This window comes from Chelonia mydas, chromosome 6 (genome assembly GCF_015237465.2).
Source record: "Chelonia mydas isolate rCheMyd1 chromosome 6, rCheMyd1.pri.v2, whole genome shotgun sequence".
Classification (NCBI taxonomy): domain Eukaryota; kingdom Metazoa; phylum Chordata; order Testudines; family Cheloniidae; genus Chelonia; species Chelonia mydas.
In genome coordinates this window covers 4,517,301-4,537,523 of record NC_051246.2, presented here as the reverse complement: position 1 = coordinate 4,537,523, position 20,223 = coordinate 4,517,301, and the positions used below count along the sequence as shown (strand labels likewise).

Here is a 20,223-nt window from a genome sequence, read left to right as displayed (position 1 = left end):
GAGCTCTGTAGAAACAGGTGAAGTTCTCCTGGTTTCACATTGTGTGTGTCACCAACTCAAGAACTTGGAGTAGACTCATTATGTTTTTAAATGTGCTGCAGGACATCAACACATGGCTTTGGAGTTTGCAGAGAGATCCCCACTTCGAAGAGCTTGCAAATAAGGTCTTTATCCTACAAAACACCTAGCAGCATCCTCACCAAACCTAGTGCTGCTTGCTACTTATGAGTCAATGGGAGTTCTCTGAAGAGCCAAAACTATCCCAGATAGCAAAGATCTGGCCTTAATGGTTTCCAATACCTCTCCCTAAACAAATGCTAAAACTTAATGGAAATCACTTGTCTAGACAAGTGATGTCCATTATGTTTTAGCCTTTGTTAGGGAGAGCGGTCTCTCTCCTGCACCACAGCAGCCACTGAGCTGGGGCTGGGAAGGAGGGCCATCTCTCCTGGGCACCCGCTGCCCTGGAGCTGGAAAGAGTCACGTCTCTTTCCAGCCAGTGCAGCCCTGCACGTCCCAATTTCCCCTCACTCCCCATCTCACTCCACTGCTCCCTCACCTACTCCCTACTCCTCCCAAGGCCACCACCCATCTTACACGTGCACCCTCTCCAGGGTCCAGGCACCTAATTAGGTGCATTGCCCTTCACTGCCTCGTGCGTGGTCACCCAGGCACACACCTGAAAGGGAACTGTGGAAATGACCCTTCTGAATGGAATCACTATTATAAAAATGGCCTGTTGGACGATGGTGGTGCAGGTTTTGACAGATGAGAGGAAGAGCTTGATTTTTATGGTTTCACACGCAAAGAGTAGCCTTCACCTTTCTAGGCAAATGCCTTTTATTTCACAGGAAAAGAGCAATTCAAGAATGACAAATAGTAAAGTCCCTGTGAAAGAGGGGGCAATTTAATTTCTGTGCCCTTCCATGCTGGGATCTCTTCAATGCATGGCCAGGGATTTCATCTTGTGAAATGACCCAGTTGTAACACTAACAACTCCTATGCATTGCAAATATCCATTCTCTTCCTACAGGCCTCAGGACTTGGTTGCTTCTGAAATAGAGATGAGCCCTTCCTGCACAGTCTCCTGCATGGAGATGTTGCTAGTGGCAGCCTCTTGTCCCTGCCCAGCAACCTGGTGAAGCTAGGGAAGAGAGAATGTGCATCCTCCCCTGCCTTATAGTGACATCACGGGCACCATTGGGCCTTCTACATTCCTCAACTTGTGCCTCCTGAGGATGCTCAGGGCTTGTCTGCACTGGGCCTAGGTCTGCTGGATATGGATAGACTTGCTTAAAGAGGTAACCATAACATGGACACTACCCATGAGACCACATCCCCTGCTGCTGTCAATGGATGCCTCTCCCTGGGAGTCATTGGGCCAGATTCCCAGATGGTGTAAATCACCATTGCGCTGTGGTTTTTTGGAGGTGGGAGTGAAGAGTTTCATGGCGATAGAATAAATTGACATTCCCACAGACTTTAAAGGGTGTTACTGTGCAATCTAGGGGTTGTTCCCATGGAATTTGTTCTGATTGTGCTGCTGATTACATAGGGCTATGGGTGTGGCTACCCCTGTTTGGTATGCTTCACAGACAGGAGTCCTCTCGCATTCTAGGTTTCATATCTCCGAATAGCTGACTTTTTTCTCTTGTATTTGGGAGAGTGTAACTTGTGGTGGGGGTGGAATTGTTTGTGTGGATTTTTGTTTTGTTTTGTTGGCTTTTTAAAGTATGCCTTATAATGTATCATTTGAAAACTCATAATTTGCTGATCAATATTGTCCTGATAAAATACATATGGCAATATTGTATGTGATGTTATAAGATTACATTGTATGGTGTTTTCTGAAAACATCCACTCAATGTGCAGCGGTAGTCAAAGAAGTGAACAAACTGTTGGGAATCATTATGAAAGGGATAGATAATAAGACAGAAACTATAATATTGCCTGTATATAATATCTTGAATACTGCCACATCTTGAATACTGCATGCAGATGTGGTCGCCCCATTTCTAAAGAGATGAATTGGAAAAGGTTCAGAAAAGGGCAACAAAAATGATTAGGGATATGGAACGGCTTCTGTAAGAGGAGTGATGAATAAGACTGGGACTTTCTAGCTTGGAAAATAGATGACTAAGGGGGGGGTGTGATAGGGGTCTACCAAATCATGACTGGTGGAGAGAAAGTAGATAAGGAAGTGTTATTTACTCCTTCTCATAACACAAGAACTAAGGGCCACAAAATGAAATGAATAGGCAGTAGGTTTAAAACAAACACAAAGAAGTATTTTTTCACACAATGCACAGCCAACCTGAGAAATCCTTGCCAGAGAATATTGTGAAGGCTAAGACTATAACAGGGTTCAAAAAAGAACTAGATACATTCATGGAGGATAGGTCCATCAATGGCTATTAGCCAGGCTGGGCAGGGATGGTGTCCCTAGCCTCTCTTTGCCAGAAGCTGGGAATGAGCGACAGGGGATGGATCACTTGATGATTTCCTGGTCTGTTCATTCACTCTGGGGCACCTGGCTTTGGCCACTGTCAGAAGACACGACACTGGTCTAGATGGACCTTTGCTCCAACTCAGTATGGCCATTCTTATGTTCTTAAGTTTTTATTAATACATTTCATATTGAGGTTTGCAAACGGGTCTATCTTTAACAAAGAAATGTGTGCTCTGCTTCATTTTATATTTAAGCAGTAAACAGAGATATCAAGCAGGAATTGAAACCAAAGAAGCTCAAAAAGATGAGGAAAAAGCAGCAAGGAAACATCCTTGCACAAGGACATTTTATCTCCTGGTAACCAGGTGGAGATGTTTCTCAAAAGAGAGATAGGACTATAAAAAGAAGTGGCAGACAGTCCTATGCACCACTCTCTCTCTGTCTCTCTCTCTCTCTCTCTCTCTCTCTGTTTATTCACTGCATGTGAAGGGATACAGGAAGCAGCCATTGGACTGGGGAAGGGGTCCTGACCTACGAAGTTTGGTCAGTAAGACTGATGAAAGCATGTGGGGATAAAACCTTTGCTTTGAATTTCACATTGTTTGTTAAGTTAGGCACAAGTTGCATTTTAGCTTTGTTTTTCTTGTAACCATGTCTGACTTCTATGCCTCATTATCTGTACTCGCTTAAGTTTATTGACTACACAGATAGATTTTATTTTATTGGTTATCTAATCCTGTGTGTTTAAACTGAAGTGTCTGGGAAACTTGCATTCCTTAAGGCGTCCTTCACCTCCATGTTCTTCAGGCTGTAGATGAGGGGGTTCACCATGGGGATCTCCAGCGTGTAAAATGCTGAAACCATTGTGTCTGTGTCCATGGAATAGCTGGAGGTGGGGCGTAAATACATGAAGAGGAAGGTGCCATGAAACATGACCACTGAGGTCAAGTGGAAAGTGCAGGAGGAGAAGGCTTTGCGCCGGCCCTTGGCAAAGCAGATCTGCAGGATGGTAGAGATGATATAGACATAGAAGAGGAGGACAGTCACAAGGCTGCTCACGACAATGCAGCACATGAAAGCAAACATCACAATCTCATTGATGCGGATGTCACAACAGGAGAGCACCAGCAGCGGGGGGATGACACAGAAGAAAGAGTTGATGATGTTGGAACTCCAAAATGACAGCTGAAATGTACATGTGTGTATCATTGAATCCACCAACCCCACAGCATACACCCCAGCCACCAACTGTTTACAAAGCTACCTGGACAGCACATGTGATTTGTAGCGTACCTTCACAAAGGAATCCCTCGAATAGCTAAAAAGTCAGTATTGAAGCCTAGGAGAGGCATCCTCCGTGCAGTTGAATGTAAAGGAGAAGACAGCATTGCTGTATAGAATGAGGGGCTGAGTCGTCATTCTCTTACATACAGGTTTTACACCACTCTTACTCAATTGCCATGTGAGGACAAGTTTGTCTAGTGGATTGAGCACTTGCTGTGCACTCTGGATTTTGGGGCTCAGTTCCTGGCTCAGCTGCAGACATCCGAGGTCATATAAGGATAGACATACCGCTCTGAGCCTCAGCTTCTCATCTGTAAAATGGGGATAATACAGCCAGGGATGTTGTCAGGATATAAACATAAAAGATTGTGAGGTGATGGGAGGTCCTGTGGTGATGAGGCCAGACGAGGACCTGAACACATTCATGAACCTTCACAGCACCCTTATAAGGCAGGCAAGAATGATTACCCCCATTCAGAGGTTGGTCAAGTGAGGCAGAAAGAGTTTAGGGCCCTGTCATAAATACAAAGGGAAGGGTAAACCCCTTTAAAATCCCTCCTGGCCAGAAGAAAAAATCCTCTCACCTGTAAAGGGTTAAGAAGCTAAAGGTAACCTCGTTGGCACCTGACCAAAATGACCAATGAGGAGACAAGATACTTTCAAAAGCTGGGAGGAAGGAGAAAAACAAAGGGTCTGGGTCTGTCTGTGTGATGCTTTTGCCGGGGACAGAACAGGAATGGAGTCTTAGAACTTAGTAAGTAATCTTGCTAGATATGTGTTAGATTATGATTTCTTGAAATGGCTGAGAAAATAGCTGTGCTGAATAGAATGACTATTCTTGTCTGTGTGTCTTTTTTGTAACTTAAGGTTTTGCCTAGAGGGATTCTCTATGTTTTGAATCTAATTACCCTGCAAGGTATTTACCATCCTGATTTTACAGAGATGATTCTTTTTTACTTCTATTAAAAGTCTTCTTGTAAGGAAACTGAGTGTTTTTTCATTTTTTTAAGATCCAAGGGTTTGGGTCTGTGGTCACCTATGCAAATTGGTGAGGATTTTTACCAAACCTTCCCCAGGAAGTGGGGTGCAAGGGTTGGGAGGATTTTTGGGGGAAAGACGTTTCCAAACTACGTTTTTTCAGGAATCCAGATAAAGTTTGGTGGTGGCAGTGGAAGTCCAAGGGTAAAAAAATTTGTACCTTGGGGAAGTTTGAACCTAAGCTGGTAAAAGTAAGCTGAGGAGGTTTTCATGCAGGTCCCCACATCTGTACCCTAGAACTCAGAGCGGGGAAGGAAGCTTGACAGGCCCACTCTTCCATAGCTGTCCAAGAGAGACCCATAATTAGCAGATGCCTTTGAAAATGCTGCCTCTGGTTATTCAGAATGCAAAGAGGCAAATATGTTTTATATGCGATGAGAGATTATTTTATTACACACAAGTCCATTCATTCTTAAATAGATGTGATAGATATATCAATAGAGAGATGTCAGCAGCAAATCAGCAAAGTGAAAATAACACGGCTAATATTGTCCCTTTCGATAGATAGATAGATAGATAGATAGATAGATAGATAGAGGGGGTGTCTGGGGTTAGATAGATAGATAGATAGATAGATAGATAGATAGATAGATAGATAGATAGAGGGGGTGTCTGGGGTTAGATAGATAGATAGATAGATAGATGATACTTCACTCCAGGGTTCACAGATAATTCCACTCTCTGTCTATCTACCTACTTTTACTGCAGGTGTCAGCAAACAACAGAGCACTTTATGAGTTCTTTAACACTGTGCATCTTGGTGGTAAAGGGCTAAGGGCGTGGGCTGTCCAAACACTCAGCATTGTTGATCTTAGCCTCAGTAAGCAAAGGGCCTTGAAGTTGAAAGGCTAACCGTAACCCGTTCTACTCATAATCAGGGACATGCACAGGAATTTAAATGTAACTATTTTGGGGGGACACTTTAAATACTGAGCCCCCACTCCCCCATTCCTCCAGGCCCTGCTGCCTCCCCCACCCCTTTAGCTCCTGTTGCCTCCCTGGGATCCCCACCCATCCTCCCAGCATCCCGCTGCCTCCACCCCCCATTGTCCCGGGCTCCGAACACTTACTGGTGGCTGCGGGCAAGAAAGGGACAGGGCTCCCTGGGCCCCCCTAGGAGAACTCTGCGGCCAGCCCGGCTTCCCTGTTCTGGGTGCCATCTAGTGGGGCTCAGCGGGAGTGCGAGCTGGAGTGCCCTTCCCAGGGACATCTCCAGCCATGGTCAGCCCGACTTCCACCCTGGCAGAAAGGGGGGGAGAGCGGGGGGAGGGAATCTAGGGGTTGGGGCCAGTGCAGAAGATGCAGGCAGTGGCAGAGATTCCGGGGGGGCCGTGCCCCTGCTTGTCCCACATTGTGCATGCCCCTGCTCATCATCATCGCTTGACACCGTGACCGAAACACAAAATTTATCTAGAAGAGGGTGAAACTTTCCATGCATAGTTTTAGACATGTTTTTTTTTTACCAGGAACCAGGCATCATGTCGGAGAAGGAGATGGTAAAGTGGTCAGGAGCGACTTTTGAAAATGGGAGGGGGCACCAACAGGAAACTGTGGGGGCTTGTGTGGGCCACTGTGAAAAAAGGGCACCTGACCCAGTTTGTCCCTCCCACACGTCGCCGCTGAAAGTCGTGGTATTGAAATGATTCAGTCAACCCAAAATGAATATTTCTTTGCCCGACGTTTTGAATTCACCAATATTTTTGGTGGTTTTTCAGTTTGGGTGAAGCGGAATTTTTTTTTTTTCAGCAAACTGAAAAATTAGTTCCAGGTCCAGAGCTATCCACGTCCCATTCACCATGCCCTGAGCTATAACGTTCCCTGAATCCCTGCTCTTCAGAGTCTAGAATATTTTCCAGGAGACCTCAAAGCAAGAACTCACAGTAAACATGGTGATGGGGTGTAAATATGTTGTGTGGGGTATGACTTTTTTCCTGTTTATTTCACTTTTACAAAAAATGCCATCCTGCCTCCCCACCCCCAGATGCCATTTTGCTATTCAGTTCACTGTCCCAGAGGTTTTGGAGGGGTAGCCGGGTTAGTCTGTATCAGTAAAAACAAGGAGGAGTCCTTGTGGCACCTTCGAGACTAACAAATTTATTTGGGCATAAGCTTTCGTGGGCTATAACCCACTTCATCAGATGCATGGAGTGGAAAATACAGTAGGCAGGTATAAATACACAGCACATGAAAAGATGGGAGTTGCCTTACCGAGTGCGGTGGTCAGTGCCAACGAGGCCAATTCAATTAGGGTGGATGTGGCCCATTCCCAACAGTTATTTACAAGTTGACAAGAAGGGGTGAATATCGACAGAGGGAAAATTACTTTTTGTGGTGCTAACGAGGCCAATTCAATCAAGGTGGATGTGGCCCAGCCCCAGCAGTTGACAAGAAGCTGTGAGTATCAACAGAGGGAAAATTATGTTTTGTAGTGACCCAGCCACTCCCAGTCTTTATTCAGGCCTAATTTGATGGTGTCAAGTTTAGAAAATAATTCCAGTTCTGCAGTTTCTTGCTGAAGTCTATTTTTGATGATTTTTTCTTGAAGAATGGCCACTTTTAAGTCTCTTATTGAGTGTCCAGGGAGATTGAAGTGCTCTTCTACTGGTTTTTGAATGTTACAATTCTTGATGTCTGATTTGTGTCCATTTATTCTTTTGCCTAGAGACTGTCCGGTTTGGCCAATGTCCATGGCAGAGGGGCATTGCTGGCAGTGTCCACAAACAGTGCACTTTATAATGAAACTTTACATTTGTTCTTACGCGTGTTGTTGTTCTCTTCACCTAAAAGAAAGGCCATTCTGACTGAAAGCCTCTTTCCATGCTTGGTGCATGGACAACAAGCCAGGTGACAATCTCTGCAACTGATTTGGACCGCACAGAACACATGAAGGACAGCAGAGAACCAGCACGGTGTGTGAACTTCCCTTTGGTTCAGCCACAGAAATCCTGCACTCCACACTTGTCACTGTCTAATGAAACCAACTCCACGTCAAAGGAGAGGGAGATGGATTAGGTGCCCTATTTCTCTCCCAACACAGACAATTGCGTACTTGCAAAGCACATCACATATATTTGTATATTTATACATGTAACCCTAACAACCCCTCAGTGCCCACTGGCAAAGAGTCCAATGTCATGTTAAGCAACTCCTCTCAGCCCTGACAAATTCACTACACCTAACGCGTTGATGTGGTGGTATTTCTCTATAAAGAACATCGGGTAAGGAATCAAATGGAAACTGATATCATACCGGTCTTCATACGCATTGTGTGATGTAACAATTAGAAAGCTATGGATATGTACTAACAATATGCTCAAATGACAAAACCAGGCAGGGCTGGTAAACAAGTTTCTCCAAGACAAAGAAATGTCGGTTTGCCTTGTGACCCTGACAGACCACATGCCAGCTCATGCCAAAGCTGAACGAAGACAACTACAAAGCTGGAACCAGTCTGGCTCCCCTGTGTCTTTGTATCGTTAAAATAGGCATGAGAATTATAGGACTGTGTTTAGAGTTTAGAGGTTATGAAATGCTTGTAAGTTTCTGCCAGCATTCATCTCACTTATAGTGCCTCTATCCCATGTATGTTATTAGGTTATATTTAAGTGCTTGTAACAGGAAATCACCAGACAGGAGAAAATCATGAACAAGTGTGAGATACCAGTTTCTAACATGCATCAGAGGGGTAGCCGTGTTAGTCTGTATTCACAAAAAGAAAAGGAGGACTTGTCGCACATTAGAGACTAATAAATTATTAGTCTCAAAGTTTCCACAAGTCCTCCTTTTCTTTTTGCAGATTTATTAGGGTAAGCTTATGCCTTAATAAATCTGTTAGTCTTTAGGGTACCACCGGACTCCTAGTTTCTAACAGGAGATGTTATCTTCTGTCCAACAAAAGAGACCCATCAACACCCGCAAACCACCGTGGAACATCAGAGCACAACAGACTTCATTGACGGCTCCCTCCCGCCCCTGGAAGAGGAGATGTGCAAGTGATTTGCTCCCAACAGCTCCACTTACAACTTGAAGCAGAATAATCATTAAAAATAAATCAATAAAAAACCCCTAAAAAGGAAGAACTGTCTTTTCTTCTACTTGGACTCTGAGGGGCAAAGATTACGAAGCATAAGATCCCCAGTGCTTGGCCTGGTTTAGCCCTGAAAGATACATGTAGCTTGCTTATTATAGACGCTTCTAGTACCTTTTGAAACCTGATTAACTCATCTGGGTGTGTGTTTACCAGATGTAATCTTGTAAAGAACTCTCATTTCTTTTTTCCTAGTTCATAAATCTTTAGATACTTTCTCATAGGATTAACTACAAGTGTCTTCAGTGTGAGATCGAAGGTGCAATTGACATGGGCTAAGCCACTGGTCTTTTAGGACTAAGAGAAATATTAAGATTGCTGAGCTCTTTGGTGTAAGAAACCATCGATCACAAAGGTAACCTTACATGGGTGGCAAGATAGATAAAGTACCCGAGGAGACTGTCTGTGATTCCATGTTAAGGCTGTTGTAATGGCCATGGAGTTTACACTTGCAAATTGGTAAGTGAAATCTAAGCCTAGAACTCACAACCAATTTGGGGTTTGTGCCCTGGTTGTTAAGAGGCTGCCCTTGGGTTGGTATTTACACTTTTGAGCCATTCCCAGCCATCTTGACATATCGGTCTGCCTAGGTCTCCAATGTAAATGGAACAGGGTAGGCCAGAGACAATGGGAATTATATTTGCATTTGAAGTCAACTGGAAAAGCCCATTAACAAAAGGGTGAGAAAACCGGCTAGACAGCAAGGCATCCAGACACCAGCAGGGCAGAGGAACTCTGGAGGTACAAGAATACATTTCAAAGGTATACGGGACTATAAGAAGGGGAAAAGACATTTTGTGCTTCATCACTGAGGGGGACAAGAGCTCCATCAACAGCGGATCCCCAGCCATGTGGGTTGGTACCGCTGAGGAGGTGCCTTTAAGTGAGAAACAGTCTCAGGGCAGGTCTACGCTCGGGGGAAGAGTCAAGCTTAGCTACGCAATTTGAGTTATGTTAGTATTATAACTCAAGTTGAAGTAGTTTAGATCTACTTACCACGGGGTCCACACCAGGCAGGTTCAAAGGGAGAAACGCTAACATCAACTCCCCTTACTCTTCTCGTTCTGATGGAGTACCAGGAGTCTATGGGAGTGCATTTGGCGTGTATCGATCGCTGCAGCGCCGACCCACCTAGCAGTGGACATAAGCCCTCAGATAAGCTCAGTGATAACCTGCATGAAGAGGAATGAGATTGCAGTGGAGCGGGAACTGAGTTCTCCTGCTTCCACCTCCCAATCAGTAACGCAGTATGGAGTAAACAGGCTCAAGAGAAAGTGAGCAATTTGTGCATCACTTTCCAGTGGGCATCTTTCACCTCCTTGTTCCTCAGGCTGTAGACCAAGGGGTTCAGCATGGGGATCACCGCCGTGTAGAACACAGAGGCTATTTTGTCAGTGTCCAGGGAGTAACTGGTGGAGGGTCGGAAATACATGAAGAGGAGGGAGCCATGGAACATGGCCACGGCCGTCAGGTGGGAGGTGCAGGTGGAGAAGGCTTTGCGCCTGCCCTCGGCGGAGCGGATCCGCAGGATGGTGGTGATGATATATGCGTAGGAGAGGAGAATGATCACAATGCTGCTCACGACCAAGCAGCCAGTCGAGGCAAACATCACAATCTCATTGATGCGTGTGTCGGAACAGGAGAGCGACAATACCGGTGGGACATCACAGAGGAAATGATTGATGGCATTGGAGCTGCAGAATGATAAACTAAATGTAAAAACGGTGTGTACCATTGAGTCCAGCAGGCCCACGGCATACACCCCAGCCACCAGCTGATGACAGAGCCATCGGGACATGGTGACTGTATAGAGCAGCGGGTTACAGATGGCCACATAACGGTCGTATGCCATCACAGCCAGCAGGAGGCAATCTACATGACCGAAAGTACCAAAGAGATACATTTGCACCACGCAGGCATGGTACGAAATCCTTTTACTCTCGGCTAAGAAGTTCAGCAGCATCCTAGGGGAAATTATGGAGGAATAGCACAGATCAGAGAAAGACAAATGACCGAGGAAAAAGTACATGGGGGTGTGGAGACGGGAGTCAATCTTGATTAACACGATCATCCCCAGATTCCCTACCAGGGTGACAATGTAGATCACTAGGAACAACACAAAGAGAGGGACCTGAAGCTCCGGACGATCTGTCAGTCCTGAGAGAACAAACTCGGTCACTGTTGAGTGATTTCCCTTTTCCATCTCCTCCGAACCAAGACCAGGGAGCTGCAGTGACGTGGGCAGGCAGGTGGCTCAGGAATTCTATCCCCTCCCTAGAAGGAGAGGAAGGGAAGAAATTATGGAGGTTAGTTTCTTAGGGGACTCCCCTGCTGAATCAAGAAAAGGCCTTAGTCCACAGAGCCAGAGGTTCAGAGCTGATCATTCCAGTTATCTGAAAAAATGGACACACAGCAGAAATGTAAGAACCAGTGGGTTAACTATGCCCCACACATGGGCATTGCTGTTTCCTACACACAGCAGCAAACAGTGACTTCTGACTGTTGAACTGAAATAGTCGGGCTGTAAACAAGGGGTGAGAGTTTGTGCCAAGCGGCGCTCTTCCCAATTCATACAAGGTGGGCTCTGCCATTTCAGTTCTGGGTTACTTAGTGTGATCATTAAGCCTGTTCAGAAAATGAAAATGGGCTTTGCATTACTTGGTATGAAATCCCAGAGTCATAACATAATGCACACACCACACCACCCCCTCCCCCGGCACCTGTAAACTGCTGCTTTCTCCAAAAGATGAGGGTTTTTTCCTTTAGCACAAGGCATGGAACGTGATGCTTTGGCTTCCAAAGATCTTGGTTCAATCCCGGGTGATGACCACAGTGTCTGAATTTGTATGTAAGCATGATTCAGTCCAACTGCATGGACCTGCAGAAGACAGAGAGATATATCTTTGCTTCCCCCCTCAAGAGAAGCTACTACGCGGGAGAATTCAGGAGGTTTTACACTGTTCTTGGTGACCTCGGGGACCTGATCCCTGAAGCAATTGGGTTCACCAAGGCGCACAACACACAATTAAAACACACTGAGTCGGCCAAAGCTACCCCAGTGTAACTCATACACTGGGATTTAATCTGTTGCACTCTTTGCTCCTTTTGTTATTAAATGTTCCCATATCTGCACAGTTACCCAGGGCAGAGCTAGGGGTTCATTTCATTCCGCTGCTTTCACTGTGCGCTGGGGGACGAGTGGCGTGGGTGTGAGACTATCATGGGCGTGGGGAGGAAAGGAGATTGAGGGAGAAAATGGGATGTCAATGGAGTTACCCCAGTGGAAGATCTCCGGGTCTCCAAATCCCTTCTTGTCCTACAAAATGACGTTGTCATCCTTCTTCCAACCCCATGATTCTAATTACAGCAAACACACCTGGGAATCGGTCTGCTATCCCACGCTGACCCCCATGCACCCTGATGAATAAGAATATTAACCAGCAACAGCTCCTTTATTTTTATTTTTATTCTCCCTTCTCTCCCCTCCCTTTCACATCTCCCCGTCTCTTTCCCCTAAGTCTTTCCATGGTGACTTTCTCCTCGCGTGATTTCCATTCTCCCTGCCCCCTCTCTCAGGGCTAGATTGTCACAGTCCTTCCTCAGCAAGGGAGAATAAAGCTTCTCCCCTTGCCCCTTGCTCAATGATGCTCAAATCATGGATTCTGGCCATGATGGAAATGGCAGGGGCTGCTCACCCAATAGACCTCTCTGGAAGCAAGCGGGTGGGGGAGATGACAAGGAGTGGGAGGAACCTCCCCCACTAAGCATGACAGAAACTGTGATTGTTTCTGATCTCCTTGGGTGGTGCAGCTACCCACTGACCCATACTCGGGGCAAATTGGAAGGTTAAAATCTAGAATTGCATCTCCTTCCATTCATCCCCTTTCCCATCTTCCTACTCCTCTCTCTTTCTCTAACTTGTCCATCTTCAGTGTTCTCCTCTCAGCTCCTTCACCCTGCCCCCCTCTCCTCCTCTGCCTCTGGTTCTCAGCCACTCCCACCTCCTCCTGTAGCTCTCGCTCATCAGTGTCAGTGCCCTTTGGGATAGCGAATCTCTCTTGTCCAATAACATAGGGTATGAAGGTCAGCTATGGAGCGAAGCTGAGGTGAGCTCAGTGAAGCTTTAGGTGCTATTGCAACATGAATGTTGTTAATAAAAATAATAATCCACAAAACAGAGTCTGTTGTTCCAGATTTTTGTCTCTTATCAGCTGTATAAGAGCATCGAGGCTCCTCAAAAGGCAGTGAATCCAGTGTCAGAGGCTCTGCATCACTTGAGGAACTCCGTTTCCAGCTTAGAAGCACTTGCTGTCCCTCAGTCTTTCATGTCTTCTTCTCTTCTTTCCTCCTAGGGTGAAATAATATTTTTACTGAAGTGTCCTTCCATTTCTAATATACTTTGTCTCTATGGTTAGCAGCAAAACCTCCTCCCTATGGCAGTCTCACCTTCAAGGGTGGGGCAGTATTTGAGGGGTCAGCAAAGGGTCATGCACGCACTGTGCAGAAATCTGTAGAGAATCCTTTCATGTTAGTGTGAAGGGGAGGGGCTATCTGGATCAAAGTGTCTCCCTCCCTGCTGGAAGTGGGTATTGAGGTCACCATAAGGGTTACTGCACTCACTGCCTCAGATCAGCTGCATCAGGGCCTCCCTCCCTTTCCCCTCTCACATCTCTCCAGAGGCTTGCCTGGATACTCAGGCTGGGCGCCAGAGTCTGGAGTCACCCCTTAGCCAGTTGCCCCTCACGGCCTGCTCATTGCCCCTGTTTCCTCCTTCTGCAGCCTCCAGCCTTCTCAGTCTCTATCCCATCTCTTGGAATCTCCCCTTATGCCTAGCCTCCTCCATCAATGCCCCTGGTGCCCATTCTGAACTGTTGACCTTATTTCTAGACCTTATTTCAATTCTTCTTAGACCAGATTCTGTTCGCAGTTACAGAGGTATAGATCTGGAGTAACTCTTATTTTCAGTAGAGGGGATTTACACTGGTGTAACAGATTATAATACAGCCTTATCTCCAGTGAAATAATGGGAGTCACTCTGGATTTACACCAGAGTCACTGACATCAGGATATGGCCCCTAATCCCTTCTTACTTTAAACTTCTCAGCTACTTCTCTTTGTTTTTTCACACCTTTTCTGGTTCCTCAAGTCTCAGCCTCTATAGCTCCACCCCGCTCTGATGTCTGCCACTCATATCTCCTCTTCCTCTGTACTGCAGACCCCTCTACTCACATCCCTCTGCTTTTCTTTTTAAGGCTGTTCCTTTAACTGGCCTTGGCATGAGAGTTCCTTCTTGTGCCATGGATATAAACGATTTTTATACCCCATTTGTAGCCCGTTACAAATTATACCTAATTGGTCACGTACACAAACTGCTGCGAATTATACCTCACAGGTCACGCACACAAACTGCTACGAATTATACCCAATAGGTCACGCACAGTTCGAGTCTAGGCTGAGACACACGAACAAAGTCCACAACTGCAGAGTTCCCAAAGATACTAAGTTTATTACACTCGAGCGTGGTGCCCCCCTGCTAATCAGGAGGGGACCCCGAATGCAGGTTATACAGAGATTATATGCCTTTTAGCAAAGCATGTTGCCCTCGTGCATCGGAAACCTTAGCCAATAGACAAACCCTTCCCTTATTTACCACCTATTCCTGCTAAGTGCATCCCTCGTGCTAAACCATTACTTTAACTACACAACATGGTCCTAAAGCAATGCACCAGTAGCCTTTCTTATCAGGATGGCCCACATCAAGGCCAGGAGGCAGAGAGTTAGGAACAGACAAAGAACAGAAACCGGGAGTCGAGACAGGCTGGAAACAAGGGGGGCGTTTTCACAGGAATGCAGTATCTAAGGAACACTTCTCCTAGTGCACGATGTGCTTGCTTTTAGACAACAGTGGGCCCCAAACCAAAATGAAGTCACATATGTACATATGCTAACTTTTCCTTAACAAGCCCAAACAGAGAGGCAGCATCTACCCCATCTGTACTCCACCCCGCAAACACACAAGAAGTTACCCTCACAGAGCTCACGAAAGCTTATGCTCAAATAAATTTGTTAGTCTCTAAGGTGCCACAAGTCCTCCTTTTCTTTTTGCCAATACAGACTAACACGACTGCTACTCTGAAACCTCACAGAGGGTAGCACAGGGGCCTGATGTGTTAAAGTTTCTTAAGAATCTTTCTTTATTCAGCATGCAGTGTAATAACCAGAAAAGACCATGAGAAGAGAGGAGGGGCAAATGGAAAGAAGGAAAAATAATGCTTAAATCAGTCTCCATAGGAGTTGTAGATCCCCAATCTCAATTAAAAATCATTCTTTCCTCTACCCTAAATGTCTTCCTATCAGCGTTGTTACCAAAAATGGCAAGAGAACATTTCAAAAATAAAGCCACACCTAAGGAAGATGGTTTAGACTTTTATTTTGTTTTTTAAGTAAATGATTCTCTGTTGATCCTTATGTACGTGTCAAAAAAGGCATACAAATCACTGAACACCACTGAATGCATCCGATGAAGTGAGCTGTACCTCACGAAAGCTTATGCTCAAATAAATTTGTTAGTCTCTAAGGTGCCACAAGTCCTCCTTTTCTTTTTGACAATACAGAGAGTAAATGACAGACATGCTCTAAATGCTATAATTTAATAGCATCACTTCTTGATATTAAGTAGTTGATATTAAGACCTCAATCCAAGTAAACTGAATAAATGCAATAGACAGTGTTTAGAATAGGAAGTGACACAGACAATATGTACATGGTTCAATTGACTGGCTTAGCTACTTATATACTATTATTGTTTATATTTTCAATAATGCCTAAAAGCCCCCCCCCCCCCCCCCGCACCCCCGGTCATGGCTCAGATCCCCTTTGTGCTAGGTGCTGTGTAGACACAGAACAAAAAGATGGCCTGTGCCCCAAGCATAAAACAAGATGCAGACAAACAGGTGACCACAAGGAGACGTTTGTGGTACAGTGTAACTTTTTGTAATGTTTATATTAAAATGTTTCTCATTAATATTAAGTTGTTAAAGATAAGGGTGCAGTAAAACCCATCTTAGATTTCAGGGTTGAACCTCTAGGTGAGTCACAGAGAATTTATTTAGTATAGGACCACTTGGAATGATCAAGTTTAGTTGCATTAAAAGGAAAAATGATTAGTTAAGCAAATAGGCATTCAATTACCATTTACACAAATGCTATTGTTTTATTTACACGCAGAGATGAAATAGTGTGTCAATGGGTGATTAATCTACTTACAACAAAGTACTGCCTTATAATCCTGGAACCTAATGTTAATGTTAATTGGAGATATCCCACAATTTAGCAAAAGTACTCCTTTTATACTGCACTGTAATATGAAGAAACATTAAGCTGTCCTTTACCACACTTATATTTTCACCACCTTTTTATTTTCCCTATACATTGCACATTATTTAAATTGATATCTGCATCAATGTCCTTCCCATACTATCAAAGAGTTAGCATTTTAATAGAGCATTCACAGTTCTCAAAAGCACTCATTAAAAACCTTGGTTAAACCACTTATAACCAGAACCTAATGGTAACGTAATCCCAGGCCATGTCCTTGTTAATTCTTACTTTCCCGTTACTCTCTGGCTGCAATTTATCTCTAACTTTTTCACTCAAGCAACTTTAATTTCCCATACTCCTCTATACTTAGGGTTTGGGCCTGCGTTATCCTAACTTCTACTTATTTCTTAACCCAAACCGTTTATCAGGCTACAGCAAGGACATCCCACAGTTCACTCAACCAGCTGCCCAGAGAATAGTGGAGTTTCAAAACAACATTTTATTGCTTTTTGGTATTTGTTGTCCCCTCATCTTTCATGTACATATTGGAATATTTCTGCTTTGCTTGAGAGACGTCTCAAGTTAAGCATCTTCATTGCTGCCAAACAGCTTGGATATTCCTAGTACAGCAGCCAGTCAGAATAAAGATAATTTGCATATTCATTCAAAAAATAACCATACAGTGATCATGCAAATCCCTTCATATTGTTTGGCTAGGGCTCATTCTTAGCTAGAGCACAGGGATTTACATACTGCAGGGTTACCAAAAATTATTATTCAGTGATTATTCAGATATCTCTGAACCAATCAAAATTCAAGGAATGGCCTAATTAGAAACCATCCAGTTATGTTAGGAAGAAATTTCCCCTTTAAACAAGTTTTTACGTAATTTCCATTAGACGGTTTCTTCCACTGTCACTGAGGCATCTTGTAATGGCCATTGTCATAGACTAGATGGATCACTGTACTGATCCAGTGCTTCAGGGAGGTGGGATACCAGGCTAGATGGGCTATTGGTCTGATCCACTGTGGTAAGCAGATAGGGACTCCAGGCTGGATGGGCTAGGATCCGTTCTGGTGCAAAGGGAGGTAGGGGTAGGGCAGTTCCAATGATCCCATCAGTAACTGTACCTCAGCCCTGCACTTTTCTTAAATTCTCCACAAAAAACAGATACAGAACATCAGACTTTTCCGTATTCTGTTTTTTTAAAATGGGGGATACATTTATTTTTGTTGACGTGTATCCTATGTAAAGAGACTCCTGTCGTGTCTATTGTTTAATGTTAAACGCTTCCTATATTCTCTGCAGTGCCTACTCTTCTCTGCTGCTGTAGCTCAATAGAATCATAGAAAGGTACGATAGAATCGTAGGACTGTAAGGGACCTCGAGAGATCTTCTAGTCCAGTCCCCTGCACTCAACGCAGGGCTAAGTATTATCGAGACCATCCCTGACCGGTGATTGTCTAAACTGATCTTTAAAACCTCCAGTGATGGAGATTCCACAACCTCCCTAGGCAATTTATTCCAGGGCTTCACTACCCTGACAGTGAGGAATTTTTTCCTAATGTGCAACCTAAACCTCCCTTATTGCAATGTAAGCCCATTGCCTCTTGTCTTATCATTAGAGGTTAAGGAGAACAATTTTTCTCCCTCCTCCTTGTAACAACCTTTTATGTACTTGAAAACTGTTCTGATGTCCCCTCTCGGTCTTCTCTTTTCCGGCCTAAACAAAGCCAACTCTTTCAATCTTCCCTCATACGTCATGTTTTCTAGACCTTTGATCATTTCAGTTGCTCTCCTCTGGACTGTTTCTAATTTGTCCCCATTTTCCCTGTAATGTGGCGCCCAGAACTGGACACAATACTCCAGTTGAAGCCATATCAGAACGGAGTACAGTTGAAGAATTATTTCTTGTGTCTATTTACAACACCCTTGCTAATACATCCCAAAATTATGATTTCTTTTTTTGCAACAGTGTTACACTGTTGACTCATGTTTAGCTTGTGATCCACTATGACCCCCAAATCACTTTCCATAGTACTCCTTCCTAGGCAGTCATGTCTCATTTTGCCATTGATGGTTCCTTCCTAAGTGGAGTACTTTGCATTTGTCCTTATTGAATTTCATCCTCTTTCCTTTACACCATCTCTCCAGTTTGCCCAGATCATTTTGAATTTTACTCCTATCCTCCAAAGCACTTGCAACTCCTCCCAGCTTGGTATCACCCACAAGCTTTATAAATGTACTCTCTATGCCATTATCTAAATCATTGATAAAAATACTGAACAGAACCAGACCCAGGACTGATTCCTGCAGGCCCTCACTCAATGTGGCCTTCCAGCTTGACTGTGAACCATTGATAACTACTCTCTGGGAATGGTTTTATAACCAATTATGAACCCACCTTATAGTAACTCCATCTAGGTTGAATTGCCCTAGATTGTTTATGAGAAGTTCATGTGAGACAGTATCAAATGCCTTACTAAAGTCAAGACATACCACATCTACTGCTTCCCCCAATCCACAATGCTTGTTACCTTGTCAAAGAAAGCTATTAGGTAGATTTGACATGAATTGTTCTAGACAAATCTATGCTGATTTCTACCTGTCACCTTATTATCTTCTAGGTGTTTGCAAATTGATTGGTTATCAAATGGATTCCTTAATTATTTTCTCCAGTACCTTTCCAGGTTCTGAAGTTAACCTGACTGGTCGGTAATTCTTGGGTTGTCCTTATTCCCTTCTTTATAGATTGGAACTATATTTGTCCTCTGGAATCCCTCCTGTCTTCCATGACTAATGGCTTAGCTCCTCAGTCAGCTCCTTGTGTATTCTAGAAGTATGGGCTGGATGAATGGACTATAAGGTGGATAGAAAGCTGGCTAGATTGTTGGGCTCAACGGGTAGTGATCAATGGCTCCATGTCTAGTTGGCAGCCAGTATCAAGTGGAGTGCCGCAAGAGTCAGTCCTCGGGCCAGTTTTGTTCAATATCTTCATTAATGATCTGGAGCATGGTGTGGATTGCACCCTCAGCAAGTTTGCAGATGACACTAAACTGGGAGAAGAGGTAGATACGCTGGAGGGTAGGGATAGGATACATAGGGCCCTAGACAAATTAGAGGATTGGGCCAAAAGAAATCTGATGAGGTTCAACAAGGACAAGTGCAGAGTCCTGCACTTAGGATGGAAGAATCCCATGCACCGCTACAGACTAGGGACCGAGTGGCTCGGCAGCAGTTCTGCAGAAAAGGACCTAGGGGTTACAGTGGACGAGAAGCTGGATATGAGTCAACCGTGTGCCCTTGTTGCCAAGAAGGCCAATGGCATTTGGGATGTATAAGTAGGGGAATTGCCAGCAGATCGAGGGACGTGATCGTTCCCCTCTATTCGACATCGGTGAGGCCTCATCTGGAGTACTGTGTCCAGTTTTGGGCCCCACACTACAAGAAGGATGTGGAAAAATTGGAAAACGTCCAGCGGAGGGCAACAAAAATGATTAGGGGGCTGGAGCACATGACTTATGAAGAGAAGCTGAGGGAACTGGGATTGTTGAGTCTGCGGAAGAGAAGAATGAGGGGGTATTTGATAGCTGCTTTCAACTACCTGAAAGGGGGTTCCAAAGAGGATGGCTCTAGACTGTTCTCAATGGTAGCAGATGACAGAACAAGGAGTAATGGTCTCAAGTTGCAGTGGGGGAAGTTTAAGTTGGATATTAGGAAAAACTTTTTCACTAGGGGGGTGGTGAAGCACTGGAATGTGTTACCTAGGGAGGTGGTGGAATCTCCTTCCTTAGAGGTTTTTAAGGTCAGGCTGGAGAAAGCCCTGGCTGAGAAGATTTAGTTGGGAATTGGTCCTGCTTTGAGCAGGGGGTTGGACTAGATGACCTCCTGAGGTCCCTTCCAACCCTGATATTCTATGATTCTATGATTCTAGAATGTATTTCATCAGGCTCTGGTGACTTGAAGACATCTAACCTGTCCAAGTAATTTTTAACTTGTTCTTTCCCTATTTTAGCCTCAGATCCTACCTCATTTTCACTGGCA

General features: G+C 44.5%; 1 protein-coding gene across 2 annotated transcripts; it reads right to left on the bottom strand.

The window, feature by feature from the left end:
• Positions 1 to 10,072: 10,072 nt before the first annotated feature.
• Positions 10,073 to 15,720, bottom strand: LOC119566323 (olfactory receptor 1009-like). Of its 2 annotated transcripts, XM_037898940.2 has the most exons (2): positions 15,709 to 15,720; positions 10,073 to 11,052 (listed from the first exon to the last, which is right to left on the bottom strand). In XM_037898940.2, the coding sequence occupies exons 1-2, from the start codon at positions 15,718 to 15,720 to the stop codon at positions 10,123 to 10,125; spliced, it is 942 nt and encodes a 313-aa protein (XP_037754868.1). In that variant the 3' UTR covers positions 10,073 to 10,122. The 2 variants fall into 2 exon arrangements, with proteins under 2 accessions (XP_037754868.1, XP_037754869.1); XM_037898941.2 differs by lacking the exon at positions 15,709 to 15,720 and having other exon boundaries at positions 10,073 to 11,309.
• Between the last annotated feature and the right edge of the window lie 4,503 nt (positions 15,721 to 20,223).